The 21,857-nt window shown below is 27.8% G+C and overlaps 1 protein-coding gene and 1 pseudogene across 2 annotated transcripts; one reads left to right on the top strand and one right to left on the bottom strand.

The window, feature by feature from the left end:
* The first annotated feature begins 3,017 nt into the window (after positions 1-3,017).
* On the top strand, positions 3,018-21,368 carry LOC145187817 (amyloid-beta A4 precursor protein-binding family A member 2-like). Of its 2 annotated transcripts, XM_090076658.1 has the most exons (15): positions 3,018-3,217; positions 5,811-6,488; positions 6,781-7,044; positions 7,247-7,380; positions 14,164-14,244; positions 14,489-14,522; positions 14,608-14,666; positions 15,185-15,274; positions 16,764-16,850; positions 16,992-17,207; positions 17,891-18,070; positions 18,299-18,511; positions 20,242-20,361; positions 20,844-20,984; positions 21,209-21,368. In XM_090076658.1, the coding sequence occupies exons 1-15, from the start codon at positions 3,130-3,132 to the stop codon at positions 21,278-21,280; spliced, it is 2,457 nt and encodes an 818-aa protein (XP_089932784.1). In that variant the 5' UTR covers positions 3,018-3,129; the 3' UTR covers positions 21,281-21,368. The 2 variants fall into 2 exon arrangements, with proteins under 2 accessions (XP_089932784.1, XP_089932785.1); XM_090076659.1 differs by lacking the exon at positions 14,164-14,244.
* LOC149893354 (uncharacterized) lies at positions 11,129-12,972 on the bottom strand (annotated as a pseudogene).
* Positions 21,369-21,857: the final 489 nt, after the last annotated feature.

Raw genomic sequence — 21,857 nt, 5'->3', positions numbered from 1 at the left:
ACTGGGTAATGTATCCAAACTTGTATTGGTTGTATTGCATTTTGTTTGAATCAAATAAAAACTGTTGGGGTTTGTTAGAATACGTTCATGGCATATTTACAATGTAACTAGAAATAAAAAATGCAAGTTAATTAAATACAACAGTTATACATTCGCCTAAATAAAGTTATTCAAACAAAGGAAAATTTAGTTGTCACAAAAAAATGGATGTGAATGAAACATATGTTTATGAAACATGTGATATGAAACATGTGATTATTACATATTTTTAATGAGTGTACGCCAGCATAAACGAAAATCACCACAAAGTGTGACAGAAACAGTGTTTAGAGGTGTAACTGGTTGTACATAATTTTTGTGCTCAGTACCAGGCATATAGTACAATGGATATAGGTTTAAATAAAGAGTTTTGATTTCATAACAAAGTCCTTCAAGTTTGAATAAATTAGTATCAACGCCGGAAGAGAGATTTCTTAACAAAATACTGAAGCTTATAACGAGGTTAACGTCCAATCCCGTAATCCCACCACTTAAATCCCAGCTTCATAAATAACCCATAAGCTTTTGGACTTGCACTTAAATCCCAGCTTCATAAATAACCTGTAAGTTGTGTTCCTACCATTTATTTTTCTAAAATCAGGTTTTTGTTTATCAAGTACAAGCCTCATATGGTTTTTAAATCATTGCTTGATTTCTTCTCAACGTTGTTGGCGCTTTTTTATATCCAAACGATAGCTAACTTGTAAGGAGCGCTTAAACCTTGCCCCCCCCCCCCCCCCACACACACACACACATGAAGAGTAAACACGTAGACAGGCTAAAACTGTAGTGTTATTTTTAAGTCTTTTATTCAGTGTTCATCATTTGGGAGTCCACCTCAAATGTAACATTTTTTTTTTTTTTTTTGTTAACATGTGTCATTCGAATAATTGCATACTTTTCCATCAATTAAAATTTAAGGTCGACATTGAGGGTATAAGGTCGTGATTGAGAGTATTTTTGTAAATAGATACTTATCTGAAGGGTAACATAAGCTTTTGGACTTGCACTGTGGTAAGATGGAAACACTTGATAACCTGCCTTTAATAAGCACTTTTGCGTCTGTTTGTAAGAATGGCTTGTACATTTAGAGTCAACGTATTGCCAACGTATTGCCAACGTATTGCCAACGCATTGAAACTTATCATGCCTTGTCACGATTCAACTGCCTACCATCACAAATAGGTCATTTGACTTCATTTTTTCTTAGAATTCCGAATTTTTTCTAATTAAAGCAGCTAGGTTTCTGTGACATAACATAAACACTTCGTGACTTCACTAAGTCTTCAACTCATCATTTTTCAGTTTTAAAGGATTGTCTTCAAAATTCTTTTCGGACGTCGTCTGGAGGAAAACCAGAAAGGATAGAGCTGATATACACTTATTTGACCAATTTTTATTTTTAATTAAAAAATGTTTAGTTTTGTTTATTTTAACCTCAGTGAAAAGTTGGAAATGCAAAAGGAAATAAGAAAAATGAATTTTAAAAGAATTTCTCAAATAAAATGTTTCAATGTTTATAGGAAAGCATTTTTAATTTTAAGCAAGAAAAACCAGGCCATTTACTGTTTACATTAAAAGGTTTTTGAATGGATCGCATTGAAAAAACCGCGAGTGTAAACATACGCTTTTCATTTTCTTCCATTTTTAAGTTCGAGTACTGTGCGCTGGTTACAAACAGATAAAATGGATCCTAATTTTCTTCATTTTAGACTGCGATTTTTTATAATCTGCAATAATAAAAAAAAAGGGATCCGAAAGTGCTTTTCCATGAAATAAAGACGAGTGAGATAATATCTTCTAGACAGCTTCTTTTAACCACTTTGGATTCCTCTCTTATAAATAATTCCATATTTCAGCTAAGATTGGGGTCGTTACTCAATAAATCCCCTTCAACATAGGAGCTAAAACACCATCAAATTCATCTACAAAATATTTTTTCATATGAATATTTCCGAAGAATGAGTGCACTCATCGTCGGCTAAAATCTCAATTTAGAAAATGAAAGGCCCAAGTTTTCTTATAACCGCTTATAAATAACATAAAGTGCAACATTTAAAAAATACAGTCTGTTGTCATAACTACCGTCGTATTACCAAAGACTTATTAGGAAATTCTTGAAGTGTAAAAGTTAATAGGACAAAAAATTTTCAAAACATTTGCTTTGCCCCTTACTGTTCGAATAAAGTGTGGTGCGGATCGCTTGAGTTAAGTTTGTGCGAAATGTAATTATTTCTGAAAGTGATTGTTACAAAATTATTACAAGATTAAAAAGTAAAAAAACAACATCCAATTTCCATCATTCTTGTTGCGTTTTTCTAATTTTTATACTTTTCATACGAGCTGTGTTTTGAGTCTGCATTACTTTTTGTTAAAAATACGAATAAATGCGTGGGGTATTCAAAAATCATTTCTTACACACAGATATATATATATATATATATATATATATATATATATATATATATATATATATATATATATATATATATATATATATATATATATATATATATATATACATATAAGTGTGTATTTATATATGTATACAAATACATTTACACACAGAGACATATATATATGTAAGGATATGTATGTAAGGATATGGGAAATAATCCTAATTGACATATAAATTATCTTAAGTTAATAATTTTTTTTTTTCAATTTCATATTGCTAGCAAACACTTATTATTTGGTACCTTAATCTTCATTTTCTTTTTGTATATGGCTTACAATTATGTTACAAAAAACTTTTGTGTAACTCCAACCTGTCTCATCTCTAATGACTTACTGTTGTTTAATGACTCTTTATGTTGGATTGTAGCTAAATATATATTAGATCTTTCATTTGAACATAAAGTTATAAACTTGTATTTACCTTATTTGTTTGCATGTTTCCTGCTTAACATTCTACTTTATAAGGTATAACTATATAGTTATACTTAGTTATGACTATATAGTGGTATTATAAGCTAATATATATTTTAGTAAAGATTTTATTAAAATATTACTTTTATCTACAGTATATTTGTGTATACAAGTGTTTAAGTTACTTTCTAAGCAAGAAATACCAGTTGTATCATTGTTCAAATGACTGAAAAGCGAGCTGCAAAGTTTTCAGATTATGACAATAAAGCCTTGCTTTCCTCTGGAAGTGAAAGTGATCAGGAATATACAGGTGAGCTATTCAATCCTCAAAAAATATTTTCATGATATTGTAATTAATTTTTTTTTTTTAAATTTAAGGCTTGACCTTTAATCATTAATTATTTCCTTAATCGTATTAAGAATGGTGTTGTTGTATAGCATGACAAATTTAGACTGCAATGGTAACTAAAATTTATTCTTATTTATATCCATTTTAAATATGTTAAAGTGTTTAGTAAATAACAGATTAACTTTAAGTATATCATTGGCTCATGTTTGTAATGGTTGAGTGAAGAACACTGTGAAAGAGATGATAGAATCAATGATCTTCCCGATACTTGTAGCTTTCTAAGTTTTGTACATTTGGGTGAATACTACTAATTTTACCCTAATCAATAATTTATTGAAACAGAAAAAGTTTAACACAGTAACTCTGTCTTTCAAATTGAATCACTATTTCACATATTTGAAATAAGTTTGTAATTTTACTAAATTATCTTTCCAAAACAGATTTTAGAAAATCTTTCTTTTTATCAGATATCTGATAAGTATGTGTTATTTGTGAAATTTAGGTATGGATTTTGTGCTGAGGTGAGTTTGAGAGAGAAACTTTGTTCCTGAAGCTCTTTATTTAAGTATGATTTCACACCTTAAAAAATTGTACATTCATAGACTTATAACTTTATGATTGATACTACTTTTACATTAGCTTATAGAGGAGTTAAAATAATATAAAACATAATGCTTTGAGAAATTAGATCAAAATTTAAAACTTTAATATCTCACAAACCATTCAATGTATTAAGCAAAAATTTGCATGTTCATTCCTTGTAATAGAACCAATCCAAAAACATTGATAAAATTCTCATAACCTTGGTTTAGTTTCCCAAAATGTTTTATTGATTTGAATTGGAATTACCAACTGTAACAAACAATACAAACTTCTGTGTTCAAATATTTTTTTTTATTAATCTTAAATTAAGATGGTTTTTAAATTTTTGAATCAGTGCAGAACTTCTCATTTGTTGAAGCTGTTATTAAATCTAAACTAGATTTAATAACATCTTTAACAAGTTTCTATAAGGCAATCTAGTTTAGATTGCCTAATAGAAACTTGTAGTTAGATTTTTATCATATCACATAGCAGCAAGTTGTAGCTGTGAAGTGTTTAAGTAACAGTTAAGTGCAAATTGTTTAGTATATTAAGTGTTAAAATGATTAGGTTGAATATTAAGGATTAAAACTATTTTTTGATAATTTATTTAAAATTAAAAATTGTTTACCAGTAGAAAAAACTACTTTTTTATTATTATGAAGATACAAAATAAATGATATTTGAAACTAATGCAGGTGTTGTTGTTTCTTCTTATATTATTTAGTTTTTTACTATATATGTCACAGTTTTTGTTTGTCACATGTAGGTTTTTTTTTTATTTTACTTTTGTGTACAGAAATATCAGTACTGCAGGTTTCCAGAAATCACAAGGTTGTCTAAGTTTGCCTTGCCTGACTTACCTAAGGTCAGCCCTGTTTAAATATTATGCATACTTTTCAATCTAAGTAACATTAAATATCAAAGAATTTTTACAAATATCACAAAAAAATGAAAGAAGCTAAGTTTTTTTCAAAATTTTCTAAACTCCAAGTTAAACTTGCTTTTTTCCTCTTCTCACTTTATCATTCTTCCTACCATTAAAAGCTAAAAAAAAATTTAATATCTTTTTCAAACTTAAAGGTCAACTTTTTTCCAAATCTCTCATAGGCTCTTTTTACATGATGGTAAATGTGATAAATTTAGCATAGTTGTTACTCAGTAATTCCTTTGAAATTTGTGTCTTCAGTTAGAACTGTTTTTATGTGGAGTTTTATATATAGTTTTGTTCTCTTTTTTGGTTTATTTCTAAAATTTTCACTTCACTTTACTCATTTGTTCCTATAAATTTGCTGTTTCAAGAGGATTGCCTTAGTTCCAACCATGTCTCTTTAAGATTAAATAACTGAAATTTTGTTTTCATTTTCAGGTTTGTAAAGTTTTTTCATGAGTTTCTTATGAACAAATAAGCTTAGATTGTTATTGCTGTCTTTTACAGCCAGGAACAACAGGTCGTTTAATTTTAATTCTTCATACAGAATTGTTAACTGGGCTTAAGAATTTGGAATTGCTTTTCTCCCACTATGAAGTAGTTTCCAGTACCATATCACTGACAAGATGATCATCAATGTCTTTGGTTTTTCTCACCTACCTCTTCAGGAAAAAATCCATCCTTAAAGCTATCTTTCATTATGATTATAAGAAAAAATAAAAAAATTGATGCAATATAGCAATTGCAATACAGAATTTTTTTTAAAAAAAAGCTGGAACTGCTAATAACTAATTTTTATATAAAGTTACAAGTTTTATATTTCCTTTAAATATACAAAAAAAAAACAACAACCTTACATTCATAGAGATTTGTGAGTTGTCTTTTGACTGATATATGGATGTATTTAGTAAAGCCATATACCCTTAGGTCAAAATTAAATAATTTTGTATTAAAAAAACAATACTTTAAATGCATTTCTTTTTATTTATTCAATTTATAAGGCAAGCATTTTAAATTTTCTGTAGTTATTTGTATTTTTAGATATTTTTGAAAGTATTGGAACTGGTCAAATTCTTTTATCTACATCTTTTGATGATGGGGATTCTAAATCTGTTAGCGATAGTGAAATTGTTGGATACACAGGGGATATAGAAACATACATAGGCTCAAATAATGATGAGAGTGACTGTAATGAAACTGTTCCAAAGTTGCCTGAAGATCAGTTAATTGATTTTAGGTCTGAAAGTACTGTAAATAATCAAATATCTAAAGATGAAGGATCTTTAATTAAAGGAGGCCTTTCAGAGTTTAATAAAAAGTTATTAGTCATAACAAATGAAAAAAATCTGAGACCTGGTAAAGCTATTCAAGTAAAACCTATGGAAGATTTAAATACTTCAAAATCTGACATACAATCTGAGCATGATCATACTCCTGATAAACATAATACAAAAACAATACTAGAAGATGAAGTTACAAAGCCATTTGAAGTTTTTGATCCTCTTTCAGAAAAAAATGTGAATGAAAGTTCCCTGAATAACACTTCTTCTAAAACTTCCAATAAACAAGTTAAGCACTCTAATAGAAAACGACCTCGTCATCGTATTTATTTAGATGATCCTGATATCCACCAATTAATTAGCGAGCATGTTGAGTTACTTCGGTGTAAAATGGCTGGTGTAGACTCTAAAGAAATTTTGAAGGTTCCTAGTTTCAATTGTAAGTCTTTAATGCAAGAATTTAGTTAAAGTTGATTTTCTAAACTTAGGACACTCTTTATAGTGTAAGAGATGCTATTGTTCTCACACAGTTTAGACATATATACATACACGCGCGCACACACACACATATATACACACACACACACACACACACACACACACACACACACACACACACACTGCAGATTGTAAAATTTTAGAGAAGTTTATGCATAAATCAAAGAGTATGTGTGATAATTATAACTAACCAGTTAAGTAAGTTTTCTGGCTGATTTTGTGTCATTTTTTAGTTCAAAGTCACCATATGACCACAATGCCTGACTTCACATCTCATAATAATACTGCTACAAAAAAGAAAATAGCATTAAATGGACTAACTTCTAATCTCTCATCACATATTCCTACTCAACAAAATTATTCAATGCAATTCAAAAGTAATCAGAATTTAAAAACTAGGAGAGGTCAAAACCTGATATCACGTATTAGAAATGAAAATATCAGTTCAGAAGATGATGATGAGTATACAGAAAGATTAGCAAAAGCTTTATACGAAAGTAAGTATCCTTAATTTGTTACTATTTTTTGTTCATGCCAAAAAATCTAGTGTACAATATCTTGAAACTAACTATTGTCATCATATTCATCAGCCACCAATAACAGTTGTTATCATTAATATCCTTAACATGATCAATATTATTTATAAAAATTCAGTTTATTGACAATTCTGACTTGTACATTCACATATTCTAAATTTAGAGAATAGTTTACATCAAATTTGTCCTGATTGTGGTGAGTATCATTCACAGGAAGAAGATGATGAAGATATATGTCCTGATTGTGGTGTCTCTCACAATCCATATCAGCATTCACCCATTAAAAATAACTCTCAGGTAATAGAAATTCTTTTTAATTATTTTTTTTAACTTCGATTTTTGGACAAATGTTAACTTATTAAAAAACACAAAAGTAAACACTAAAAACATTTTTTATCTTTTTGATTTGTTTTGAAGTTTGTTGGCCTGGCTGTAAAAAAATTACTCCATGTATGTTGTTACTTAACAATGCCTTCTGATAAAGAAATGAAAAGTGCTTTATTTTTTGGTTGATAGAAAATTTTGTGGACAATCATGTGATGAATGTCTAATTAAAAAAATATTTTAACTGTGAGCAGGAAGTTCAGGTAAAAATTTGATTTTTCTGTGGTGTTCAACTTCATGATTATTTTATAATAGTCAGCTATCATATGTACACCCCATCTACCCTGATATTGTTCTTTCATAACCTTCAAATTTCATAACCTTCACTTACAGAGAGAGCAGGGATATTTTGTGTTGCTACGTTGCTGACCAAGAAGGGAGCACAATATTTTAAGGGTAACACAGATGATCCAATTCTGTTTGTCATATTGCAATTATTCAATAACCCTCTTTACATCTTCATGTTTTTCATGAAGAATAACAGAATGCCCAACAGATACTGCACCAAAATAAATTGTCATTGTGTAGAAGTAGACACTTCAAGCTCTGCTTTGAGCTATTAGTAAACATTTGCTATTCATTTGGATTGTATAAGGTATTGGACTTTTAGCTGATGGTAGATTAGGATATTCCAGATTACTTTTACTTTTCTTGTTAAATCCTGATGTTTACACTAAATGAAAGTAGCAGTCTGTCTAATGATCTTTTTGCTCTCGCCAACCCATGGGGATACCAAATACCAACTTTTTATGTGCTTCTTAGGTTCATTTTCTTAAACTTTTAATACACTGCTTGCACATTTTGTGAAGGGCTCACAGCTTGTCCTGAGTACAAAGTTTTACTTTCAAATATAGAAAAAGTGCTTACTTCAAAAATCCACTGATGTTTTTCCTCTAACTTGGAATAGTGAAACCTACCACATATGTAACAAAAGGAATCAAGGTTGTTTAAACATTTACAAGGAAAAATATCAGGAGTAGACATGATCTGAAACAAAGAAAATACACTCTTATGTAAATAAAACATTAAGAAGGAGTAGTTACAAGCTTTGAAATCTAAAAATAAACAGCATAAAACAAAATAAAATAAAATTTAGTTATATTAATTATACTGACCTATTTGAGTTAAACACACACCTTTCACCACAGTCTCAATTGTGACTGCTAATCAGAGATAGCATGGGTTGACTTACCCAATGAGAGTGCTCAACTTGCTAGCTGTTGGCATTTGAATAAAAATTTTTGTGTTAAAAAACTTTATTTAATCAGTATTCTTTGTGATTTGTTTAACAATTATCTTTGTTAAAACCAAAATTTTATTATTGATTAATAAAACATTCCCACTGAAGTTTAGTTTTTCACAACTACAAAAAAAAATTTTATTTTTGTAGTTGTAAAAAGTAAAAAAAAAAATTCTTTGTTTGCTTTCAGTTGAGTAATAAATAAATAAAAATGAGAGTAAATTTAAGCATTTTTATTGATTTATCTTTTTTGATTTTGTCATAAATTTATTGACTAATGAAAGTGTTAAATAGAAATGTTAACAACCTCTTACACTCATTCATTTAGTTCGATGTGTGTCATAGAACTAATTCAAATGAAATATATCAGCATTGAAACCATAGGTTATATGCACCAGGCTGAAAGTTCTGTAAATGTGAATAAAAAGAAAGTCATTAATCCATTGAACATGTTACTAGTTAATGTTAAAGTTGGTGAAGGAAATGTGCTATGAGTTGGAAAAAAATTAATAGTGAGAAAAGATGGAAACTATTAAAGCATTTCAAAATGAAATAACTTATGATGTATCTGGTTTTCATAAAAAAATAACCAAAAAATTTCCAGTTATTTGTAAAGCATTTAATGAAGCAAATAATTGGTCATAATATTTAACTTTTCAGATCAAAGTTTTTAACAGGTCTGTGTTGCCAAAGGTTTCAAAGTTGATATTTTTTTCAGTCTTTTGATGTAAATTTGATTGTTTTTCCAAATGAATATTTAGATGGTGTTGACATTTTGTTGATAACTCACTTTACTAATAATAAGATAAGAAAATTTTAAAGTAATTATGAAATATAAAAGTAAAAATAACTTGAATTTATTGCTTTTATTGTTTATTTAAATTTTGTTCTACTGAACATAAAAACAAATAAGTTTGATAATTGTAATAATTAAATATACACACACACATACATAAACACACACACATTCATACACATACATGCGCATGTGTGCGCACAAAGTCTTTTTTGAGATGATAATTAACAATGGAATAACTTCATTTTATTACCATAAATATCATATATTATACCAGTACTTATATAAGAAATAGCGAAATTTGCATTGTATTTACTATTTTACACATAAATTAAGCTGGGTCATTCCATATCAAATCACCTAATGGTCCCCAGGGTACCACCTCAAATTTGCTTCAAATTTTGACCACCGTATTTATGAAAAAAATACAAACCTCAAAATTTCAGCTTAATTCACCTAACCGTTCAAAAGTTATAATTGAATTAATATAGACCGAAACCGGCGAAATTTAAGTATCTGGAGCTTATCGTAAATTTTTTTGATTTTTGACAGATTATAACTTTTTAAATAAAATAGATGATCACTTGAAATTTTCTATGGTAATAGTTTATCACCCAAATTATCTATTTTTGCAGGTGTTTTGGACTGGTTTTAAACAATTTTTGAGTTCTTGTACCTCAAAGTTGCTAATTAACTCAATATTAGACAAAGTTTTGGAAACTTTAATGCGCTACAGTTCAATACCAACAGACAAGCTGTGCCAATATTTTGTCACTTTTGTGTACTTAGAGTAACCACTTGTGGAAAAATTTAAAATTATGTGTTGAAATTTGTTTTAGCACTTGCAGCAGCCTGTTAAAATATCACTTTTTTCAAAAAATACGATAAATTACATTCACTTTGTAGGCATAGAAAGTAGCGTAGACAGTTAAAATAAATTATGAAACTTTTTACTGGCGAGGTTCCATATATAGACAATCACCAAAAAAAAATTTAAAGACCTATACTCTATCTTATGACATAATTTTAGCATTTTGAGTGCAATGCTTTTTTAGTTTAAAAGGATACCTAATAGCACAAGTTATATTAAGTTTCAAAAAAAAAAAAAAATCAAAAATGCTGAAAGTAGAAGTGTATATACACATGAAACACAAGTACACTATTTTATTTATCTCTGGTTTACATTACTTATGATACTGTCATAATCATTATTAGCAAGTTTGTAGTTACGAGCACTTCTACCCTTAATAGCTGGAGCATTTATTTGACATATTACTTTGTCAAATGGAACCCAACACTGACTTGATCATGCATCATTAGTCCATTTTAAATTTAATTTGTTTCTATGCATAAATTTTACATTAACATCTTGGTTTTCATTACAAATCTCAAGCACAAGCCCTATGTACCATTCATCATCGTAAAAACATGCAATGTTTTTACCAGGTTAAAAGTTTGAAGGATTTTTTTTTGCCAAGTTAATATTATTCAGCAATTGGGTATCAAAGACAGTATCGCTCCTTGTGCCTGGGATTGTGCTCATCTCTTCATATCGTTTCTTTAGGTTAAAATAAGTTTCATGGTTATTGATATCATCACTTGAAATGTAAAATATGTTAAGTATTTTAGTATATTACACTGAAGTATTTTACTTTATTGATTGTTAAGTATATTACACTGAAGTATTTTACTTTATTGATTGTGGGTAGTTTGATTTTGATGATTGGTATAAACTTTGTGAGAAAACAATGAACTGTTGTTTGGTCATGGCGAAGATGGTCAGATATTGTACAATAGCATTCGCATTTGATTTGATTTTTTTCATCTTTGTAATAAACAGCAAATGGATGTAAGGTAGCTTGATCGGCTTGCCAGTAAAACCCTTGTACAGCATCTTGCACAAGAAAATTATAGTTCTCTGCAAAATCCATAAGAATAAGACAAGTGTGTTGATCTAATGTTTTTCTTGCCTCTGATAAGTAGGAGGATTGTGCTTCTTTGATAAAGTGGTGATGACAAAGGTCATACAAAGTTTCACTTAGAGTTTCAATAAACTCAATAATGCTTGTTTGGACTGTGACAAGTGCAGTTCGATCAGTTGACACCCATTGTTTGTATGTGATCTGATCATCAAAATCAAAATAATTATTTTCAAACACATTTTCCAAGTAAGTCTTCAAATTTACTTTACCGGGGCAGTTAGAACATAGATGAAACATGCAGCTTCGACTATCTATATTACAAACACATACTTTCATCAAATCTTTGTAATATGTTAAATGGCCCTTAGGTAAAGCAGCGCACATCAACTTAACATTTTGATGATAAGAAGATACGCAAGCTGAGTGACTTCTTCTACTATCAACTGTGATGCACCACTTCGGCCTTAGTTCGCAGAACTTGCTGAATCCAACTTTGTGTGCAGGGTATAGCTTTTTAAACTCAAGATAAAGTTCTTTTAATCGAACTAATATTAAGCGTTTTTGTTTATGAACTTTTGCATTATTTATACGCACTGAAACAAAGTCTTTTTTTCCTGGACATTGTCTTGTAAACTCTTCAGATTCATAAATTTCAATAACTTTTTGTTTAACAATATCTTCCAATGGCTGTCCTATTTTAGTCTCAGGTTTAGCAAGTATTCCTTTTTCATTTTTCAACTTTCGAGCTTTCTTAGCAAGATGTTCTGAAACTGAAAATGTTTTGCAAGTTTTTTTAATTGACCAACTATCAGGAGTTAGTGTTAGTAGTTGAACTTTTTCTTCCTTCAAACTTATTTTCATTTTGTTTTTTATTGCATCTAACAGTTTGTCTAAATCATTACATTTTATACATTTTAGCTCTTTTTCCAATTCTATATCTTTTGGGTCTATATCCAATGCTGACGCTACTAGGTTTGTCATACTTGTTGCAATTTTTTTAACCTTTTGTCTTCCATATCCTAATTTGTCGCACCTACTTACATTTTTGAGTGGAGATATTTCCAATAAAGACACACTCTTATTAAGAACTGTCTTATCAAGGTCTGAACAACTAAAATCTTCTTCAGCAGCTTCATCTTGACTAACTTCTGTAATTTTTTCAAGTTTGAATTCATTCAAACAGTTAGTACAAATTTTTGACCAGGTTTGATCCTAAGCTGATTTGCTATTGATATGTTGACTTTACACAATCCTTTGATAATTTTTTTCTTGTGGACTTTAAATGGATCACAACAGTATTTTTGAAGTGCTTCATATCTAGAAATACAGGCTTTTTCATGATGAAAACACATCTCCTCATTTGGTTCAAAAGTGTATCCTATCCTTTGAATTAAAACTTCAATATCAGTATCTTTTAGTACTATTCTTCCTACTATTCTACAATATGACATTTTATCACAAGGTTCATTTAAAACTCTTCCCACACAACATTTCTCTGACATTTTTAACTAATCTAAAAATATTAAAATTGAGGATTAATTATAACTTTGTTATATTTTTCCAGTAATAAAATCAGTAAAAATGAACTCTCAAGTATAAATGTGATTAAAACTGTCTAAAATGCAACCAATAAACTATTTATACATATAACTATTTCTGCATACACAAAACTTTTTAGTTTTTGGTTCTTGCAGTAATAAAAACTAAAATAATAAAATCCAAAAAATACTATGCAGATTTAGATTTTACTACAAACTCTTGAAGTAAATTATATCATTATAATTATATTACATGTATAAAATTAAACAAATATATATTAAAAAATCATATCAAACAATTTAAGACACTGATAACGTTATTTTACGGAAAACTGATCGTATTTATTCAGGGAAAAATCAAAATTATACACCTAAGTCATAGGGCTACAATCATGTCATAAGATAGAGTATAGGTCTTTAAATTTTTTTTGGTGATTGTCTATATATGGAACCTCGCCAGTAAAAAGTTTCATAATTTATTTTAACTGTCTACGCTACTTTCTATGCCTATGAAGTAAATGTAATTTATCGTATTTTTTGAAAAAAGTGATATTTTAACAGGCTGCTGCAAGTGCTAAAACAAATTTCAACACATAATTTTAAATTTTTCTGCAAGTGGTTACTCTAAGTACACAAAAATGACAAAATATTGGCACAGCTTGTCTGTTGGTATTGAACTGTAGCGCATTAAAGTTTCCAAAACTTTGTCTAATATTGAGTTAATTAGCAACTTTGAGGTACAAGAACTCAAAAATTGTTTAAAACCAGTCCAAAACACCTGCAAAAATAGATAATTTGGGTGATAAACTATTACCATAGAAAATTTCAAGTGATCATCTATTTTATTTAAAAAGTTATAATCTGTCAAAAATCAAAAAAATTTACGATAAGCTCCAGATACTTAAATTTTGCTGGTTTCGGTCTATATTGATTCAATTATAACTTTTGAACGGTTTGGTGAATTAAGCTGAAATTTTGAGGATTGTGTTTTTTCCACAAAAGCTGTGGGTGGTCAAAATTTGAAGTAAATTGGGGGTGGTACCCTGGGGCACTTTTGAAAAACTAGGTGATTTCATATGGAATAACCCAGCTCTATTTTGATACATATGGAAGTTTGCATAAAATTTATTTTGTGAAACAGCCAGGCCTTAAATTGAATTATAAAAGTCATTAACCTAACTGCAAGCTATTTTTCTACAGAAGAAAATTGAAAGAGACAATTCTTGCATTAAAACTAATGTTAAATCTGGTAATCGCTATCAACAAATTACAAGCCAACAGGTACTAACTTACTAATTCATATGCTAATCTAGTAATTGTAATATTGATATAAAAAAATTGTTATTCTAATGTTCAATTCTTAAATATAAGTCTAAGTTAAATTTTCTTTTGAGTAATTTTATTCTAGTTTTACTTAAATTTTATCCAGATCTTTAGATAATGTAATATATTTATGCATGTGTGGGTATGTTAATTTCATTACGCACCAACATACATATAAATACAAATCTGTATATTTTTTAAGGATCCTCGAGATGAAATGGAAGACAGTCTACCAAGTATGTTGCTTTAAATTATCTAAAAAATAAAACAAAACTTCTTATTAGAATTTTAACTTTGAGTCAAATTTTAATAAACATTTAGGTATTGAAGGTCCTCTAAGCATAGATGAGCTTACGTCAGGCTATCGATACAGACTTAAGGTTATATTGCTTCTTTTTAGTTAAAAATTATGTTAATTGGTTTTTCCTTCTCATTTCTTGTACTGTTTTGAGCTATAATGTAGATAAATGAATCCATCATTTCATATTATTATGCTGCAAAAAGCTCCTCACAATTTTAACTGATAATTTTTACTGTTACTTTTTCCTTGTCATAAATATGAAAAGGTATATAAGAAATCACTAATATAAATTGTTTTATTACATCATCCATATATAAAATTTGTGATAAAAAGAGTCCCAATTTTTAGGAATAAAATTTTTTTGTGCCCGAAAAATAAAATTAATTTTTTTTCTTACTTTTATATTCTCAGGACAAAAAGTTTATTAAAAATTCTATAGAATTTTTTTAAGATTTATGTAGAATTCCTATAGCCTTTTGAAACCTAAAACTTTTTTGTCTTGGATTTGAGTAAAGTTTAAAATGTTTAAATTTTATCTAAGTTCATAACAGTTTCATTAAATTTTTTTTTAAATACAGTATTTTTTTTTAAATACAGTATTTAGGGTCTTGTCAAATTATTACACAGCATCCTGTTACCAAAGAAACAAGACTGCAACAAGCACAAGATGCATACAAAAGAATTAAAGTATTTTTTAATTTATTCTTCTTATTATAGTTTAAATTATTTTTGTAAATTGAATATTGGTGTTTTGGATAGTGAACTTTTTATAGATAAAAGATTGATGCTATCTGAAATTCTTTATTGTAGTTTGTAAAAACAACAAAATCTAAAAAAAAAATTTAAAAATCTCTTAATTTTTTAAGTTACAGAAGGCATCAACTTTGTATATTTAAAATTGCTTCTTCAGCAGCACATTTTGATTAAATTGTTAATGTTTTACAAAATTATTAGGAATATTTAAATAATAATGTGAACTGATAAATTTGTTCATAGTAATTTTGAATTATTTTATTAAACATAAAAGATAAAGAAAATTCAGAATTTAGGTGTCATATTTATATAATCACGCATAAAAAAAATCTGTTTCACATTTGTTGAATCTTTTTGTTTAATCACTAGGAAAATAGGTTAGCATTCCCTTTTCTAATCATCTTTTACAAATTTAATTTATTTATCTTTTTGAACAGCAGTTAAACTGTGAGCCTTGTTAATTTTTGTAAAGCAAATGTTTGTGCTAGAATCCAAAACTGATTGAAACAGTTCTTCTAGAAACTTTAAGATTTGGCTTTTATCAAAATGGATTTTATGGATTTTGGTATATTGTGTATGATGGTTCCTGTTGTCTTTGCAAAAGTTTTGATTTTTTAGGACTTTCTCTTCACAGTTTAAAAAAATCTCTTAACAGTTCTACACTTTTATCCATAGTTAAGATTACCCCACAACATCTTCCAACTTTAGGCTCTTTCATGGTACACTTTAACTTTTCTATTCTATTCTTGCATTAGTAAGTTTTCTCTGTGCATTTTCTATTCTGTTAGTTACTTGCAGTTGTATATATTTATAAATACATTTGTTGTTTTAACTTTCCTAATAAACAGAAGTTAACATACTTTACTTTATGTTTTTACTTATTTATAACCTAAAAAAGTTTTCTTGCAAATCGTTAGCAAAATGTTACTTTGGAAATTGTAACTGGTGAATGGTATCAATGACAAATAGTTGCATTAGAAAAAAGCTCAAAAGTGCCCATGAAATTTTTAAAAAAACTTGTTTTAAAATGTCATGAGCAAAAAATCTACCTCTTCAAATGGGAATAGTTTACATACGAAAATTTAACATTCCTTGTAAAAAATTTATAAACAAAATAAAGTTAAAGAATCTTTTTTAATGAATCTTCAATCAGTTTTCAGAAAGAATTTTAATTGTAATGGTAAATACTGTAAATAATTTTTTTTAATAAAAAGATTTGTTCTTTAAAAAGAAGAATTTGTATAGGTTCAAGCATTTTACTTTTTTCTAAAAATATATTTTAAAAATGTCTTCATTTCTGACTAAAAGCTTTACTTATTTATTGAGAATCACTTATACCAAAACTGTTTACAATTCACAATTTTATGATATATTGTCTCATCACTTATCTGATTTTATGATTTTTTTTTTTTAATTCTTCTAGGCCCAGGATGGCGAAGATGAAGTCAGTACAAATGTTGATATGTGCATTTCTTTAGAAAGAATTAAAGTTATTAATAAAGATACAAAGGTATATAGTAATATATTTTTTGTTAAAAATAACTGTTATGCTAATACACACACTTTAATTCCGCTTTATTGATTACATTTTGGAATCTAAAAAAAAAGTTGGTTTTAATGATTGGTTTTTCTAAATGTATATTACTTTTAGTTTGAAGATGTTATGATGGACCATGCATTACGAACAGTTTGTTTTATTTGTGATATGGGGAAAATTTTAGTCTTGATGGCTCGTCGACTGACCAGTGAAAATTCTACAGATATCAACTTTGAAGAGGGTCAACCGTTCTCCCTAGGAAATTTAGTTGGTGATCGTGAAAAAAAATCTTCAAAGAATATATGTCATGTGTTTGAGGGAGTAGAGGATGTAAGAATTTTTTTTCATATTTTGAAATTAGGAAAACGATTTGAACAAAAAATAAATTTTATTGACAAAATAAAAAAATCAACTCAAAATACTAATGTTGAGAGTTTTAAAAAGTTTCCGGTCTTTTATAACAAATACTATAAATAGTGTTATCTCAACATGCTTCATAGCTACAAATAACAACTAAGGTTTTGTCAAAAAAACAGCAAACAGTATCATTTTTAAAAAAATGTTGCTGAAAGTTTTGTTTACAGTGAATATTTTCTATCCAAAACCATGTGGTCTGATTTATACAATTCAAAGATATCAACTTTGATGTGGTTGAGAACAAAGTGTTCAGGAAAAGTATAGGAATTTGTATCCTTTTTGTTGATCAAAGATTCTGTTTTTTAGAGCAGCACTTTCAATCTTTAAGAAAGTTTGCTTGATGGATAGGCTGCATCAAAACATGAAAAATTAATTTCAAGTAATAGATTACAATGGCTAATTATTTGAATGGAAAGTCAAAGTCTGTTTGTTTAAGTTAAACATTTTTTTCAAACGAATAATGTTCAAACTTTTTTAAACTCCCAATCATTTAAATAAAAGTTCAAATCTAAAAATAAATCAATTTTTTTCTTCAATTAGGTTTTTAATAATCTTTGTTACTCTTCTTCACTTAAATTTTTTTATTAACTATCAAGACATCTTCTATTGCAAAAGCAATTGGCCAAGCATTCAATGTTGCATACAGACAGTTTTTAAAAAGTAATGGGATTGCGCATGAGCTCGTTGAGGAAGCAGAATACTCTCATGTACTAGAGTCACAAATAATTATTGGTCGTGATCTTGAAAATCTTACAGATGAATCTGCTGTTAGGGAGGTAAAAAGTTTTTTTTCTGGAAGAGAAGTAATTATAAAAGTTTTGAAGCATTTCTTAACACCCTAATTCATCAAACCTTAACCATAAAGTTTTGTTTAAATCATTACTAACTCAAAAGTATGACATTAGGTTTTAATGGTTATCCTATGAAATGTAATTATCCTGTGAAAAAATAATTTTTCAAAAATTGTGTTGTAATTAAAATGGTTGGCTTCTTCTTCTTGATAGGTAGTAGTAGTTAAAAAAAGAGGTGACCCCCTTGGTATAATGCTGTTAGAATCAGGATGGGGATCCATGTTACCAACAGTCTTTGTTGCACATATAGCAAATTACTCAGCTACTGCTCAGTGTCAGAAGATATCTGTTGGTGATCATATACTAGCTTGTGATGGAATAAGTTTAGTAGGGCTGCCTTTATCAGAATGTACTGCAATTTTAAAGGTATCTATTTTTAAATTAAAGGTATGGATTTTTAAATTTTATTCTTTTATGACATTTACAGCATATATATTGGTATATATCATAGGGTCAATGCTAGGGGTAAGTACCAATGTCACATTTTCGTCATAGTTAGGCAAGTACTCCTAAACAACTATTCTTTAAAAACAAGAAACTTGTACCATATTTTTTATGCAAGAAAGCTTGGTGATTTTTCAAGTTTAAAACCTTTCCTCACAGTTTTGTATTTCATGTGTGCACATTCACAATATCTCTGCACAGAATTTTTAAAATAATTTTTTTATCAAAAGAAATTTAAAGGAAGTTTCATGTTTTTTTGTATGTTTTAAAATATATTGTTTCTTATGTCATAAGTAGTGTTAGTTTTAAAAAATAGTCACTAGCTGTATTGCATTTGATTGTAATAGTAACCAAAACAAGATTGCTTTAACCTGTCAGAATAGAAAATTGTCAGAACAAAAAGACCAATTTTTTTTAAACCTGATTTTTCAAATTGCTATAAACAGAATTTATTTTTCCATCTTGACATTTCTCTGACTTATTTCCACACTGACTATTTTTCATTCTGACTATTTTCTATTCTGACTTTATTCCACTTGTTGTTTTTTCATTCTGACTTTATTCCATTTGGCATTTTTTTCCATTCATTAGACTGTCCTAAACTTCTTAAATTTATACATGAGTTCAGTTTTCCATTCCAACTTGTTGCCATATCCCATCAAAACAATCTAGCATGGTGGCTTTTGTAAAATCCATAAAGCTTTTTTGAAGCTCCTTGACTTTTTATACACATGTGTAAAGTGCTTTTAGCATGCTTTTTTCAATTATTCAAAGTTTTTTTTGTGTTGTATTTGATTTATGAACCTGTACCATATTAATGTTTTTAGCTAAATATAATAAACTAAGAGGAGGAGAGAAACCTTTTACTTTTACAAGAGTAATAACTGTGCAATTGTTTGAAAAAGTTACTCATACTCTATTGTGCTTGTTTTTGTATGAAAAAATATGTTTAGTTAACCAATAATAAATGAAGCAAAATACAATTTTGTTTTGAATTAGTTCTTATTCTATGGATAGGTGAATGTCAAGAGTTGAAATGAAAGTAAAGGGTTGAAATGTGATATTGTTAATGTAAATTTCTTTAAGGAACTTTATAACTTTGTATTTCTAAATATGTAAATTATTGAAGTTTGATTTATTTATTTTAAAACACTGATATAGAAGTTCATACTTTATTTGTTGTTATTTTTTATTAACAGAAAAACAAAATCCAGATGCTTAGTTTAAATCATGTCATTATTTCATCATTTTAGATCATAGAGCATGGCATAAAACATAAAAAAAAAAATCAAGGATAAGACAAGGATTTTCTCCATTCTATATGACAAGTTATATATTTCTCCTGAAAATTAGAACATAAAAACAAAAACTTTTAATTATTTAAGTTCTATAATCTGTTTACTTTTATTGTGGTTCATGTGATGTGCAGTAATGCAATATGCACTCTTAAGATTTTATCAGATCTTATCTATTTGATGTTTGCATCATTTAAACGAATTTAAATAACATAAAAATAATATTGATAAAAGTAATAAAACAGAATCTGCCTGTCAAAAGATGTCATCTTTAACCTAAAAGTTAAAGATATACTTAGTTATATTAAAATTGTAATTACTTAATTTAGTTCACATAATTAACTAATTACATTTTAGAATTGTCGAGCTGCCAACCGAGTATCATTTCGGGTTGTAACATGTCCTACAGTAGTAGATGTTGTATTGCTAAGACCTGATGTAAAATATCAGTTAGGATTCAGCGTTCAGGATGGCACGGTAAAATATTAAGTTAATCTCAATATTACACCAAATTAAATATTTGCTTTTGAATAATGTAATTAAAAATTTGGAGTTTAGTACTACTTATTTATTATTACTATTATTATTGCTATTGATTATTATTATTATTACTATTATTATTATTGTTATTATTGTTATTATTATTATTATTATTATTATTATTATTATTATTATTATTATTATTATTATTATTATTATTATTATTATTATTATTATTATTATTATTATTATTACTATTACTACTAATATTATCATTATCTACTTTATATAAACAGCTTTAAATATTTATATTTGAGTAATTCTTTTTGAATTGTTTTAAATTTCTTTTTCTCAAATAATCTTATTAATCCCAAACAATTTAAATCTTTATTTATTTATTTTTTTAATATATTTTTTCATTCATGTATTTTTTATGTTAACATTTTTCTCTTTTTAATTTATTTCTCTATCTATTATAGATTTGCAGCATGTTACGTGGTGGTATAGCTGAGAGAGCAGGAGTACGTGTTGGTCATCGTATAATAGAGATAAACGGTGATAGTGTTGTCGCAAAATCCCACCAATATATTATTGATATACTTGCTCATACGATCGGATCGGTAAGTTTGAAGATCTTATTTTAGATTTTATAGTTTTGAGCATGTTATTTTTCGTGAGTATCGCGTGTAAGGCGGTATTTTAGACTATGAATAGGTCAGAATGATGCTCTTGGATCAGTAGTAATTATAGGTTTTTAATATTCCTTATCTCATAAATTATTATTTTTCTAAGATTCATAACCTACATATTTGCTTGAAATTCATATTCTACATTTTTTTAATAGATAAGCATGAAGACTATGCCCATAGCTTTATACAGACTCATGGTAGGAGAAGAATTGCCACAACACGTTTGATTTTGTGACCATTGGCGTGACGCGGTTTGTGTGGTTGTATCTAAACAATCCTTACCACTTTTTTTTTTTTTTTTTTTTTTTTTTTATATAAATTATTTTGTTTTAGAACTTTTTTAATTTCGAACTTTGTTGTTATTACTTTTATTTATGATATTTTAACAAATTGTTTGACATTGTTTCATAAGCGTACTTTTTAGTTTGTTAATTTTATTACATATACATTATTTTACATAAATATACCTAAATTCTCCTTGCTCGAGCGAAAATCTTGAGTATTTATTTGTTTTGAAATTTTTGTTTTGATTTTCAAGTTTAGAAAAAAACGAATTTTTGGATAAGGAAATTTTATTTATGAGTTTTTAATAAAGCTTTTTCGTTTGTAATTGAATTATACTTGCTTTTCATAGAATGTATTTATCAAGCGATATTTAAATTTCGTCCTGTTTCTTAAATTCAACTCATGCGTAACTTTTTATTAGCAACTTGAATTCATTTTCAAATTACGAAACCTAAGCGTCGGACAAAAAGCTTGCCCCACCTAAAAGCTTGCCCCACTTAAAATGATTTGTACTTTTTT

Source organism: Hydra viridissima, unplaced genomic scaffold, assembly GCF_058129835.1.
Source record: "Hydra viridissima isolate aposymbiotic clone 2 unplaced genomic scaffold, HvirCarnegie_v1 scaffold_1, whole genome shotgun sequence".
Taxonomy (NCBI): Eukaryota; Metazoa; Cnidaria; class Hydrozoa; order Anthoathecata; family Hydridae; genus Hydra; species Hydra viridissima.
The sequence above is the reverse complement of the archived record's forward strand: the minus strand, read 5'-3'. Positions and strand labels throughout refer to the sequence as shown.

Excerpts from the sequence above, each read along its gene's own strand:
- LOC145187817 (XM_090076658.1), top strand. The coding sequence starts at position 3,130 with ATGACTGAAAAGCGAGCTGCAAAGTTTTCAGATTATGACAATAAAGCC. Across the intron at positions 15,275-16,763 it reads ATGCATACAAAAGAATTAAA|GCCCAGGATGGCGAAGATGA; the intron begins GTATTTTTTAAT and ends TAATTCTTCTAG. Across the intron at positions 20,985-21,208 it reads TTGCTCATACGATCGGATCG|ATAAGCATGAAGACTATGCC; the intron begins GTAAGTTTGAAG and ends TTTTTTTAATAG.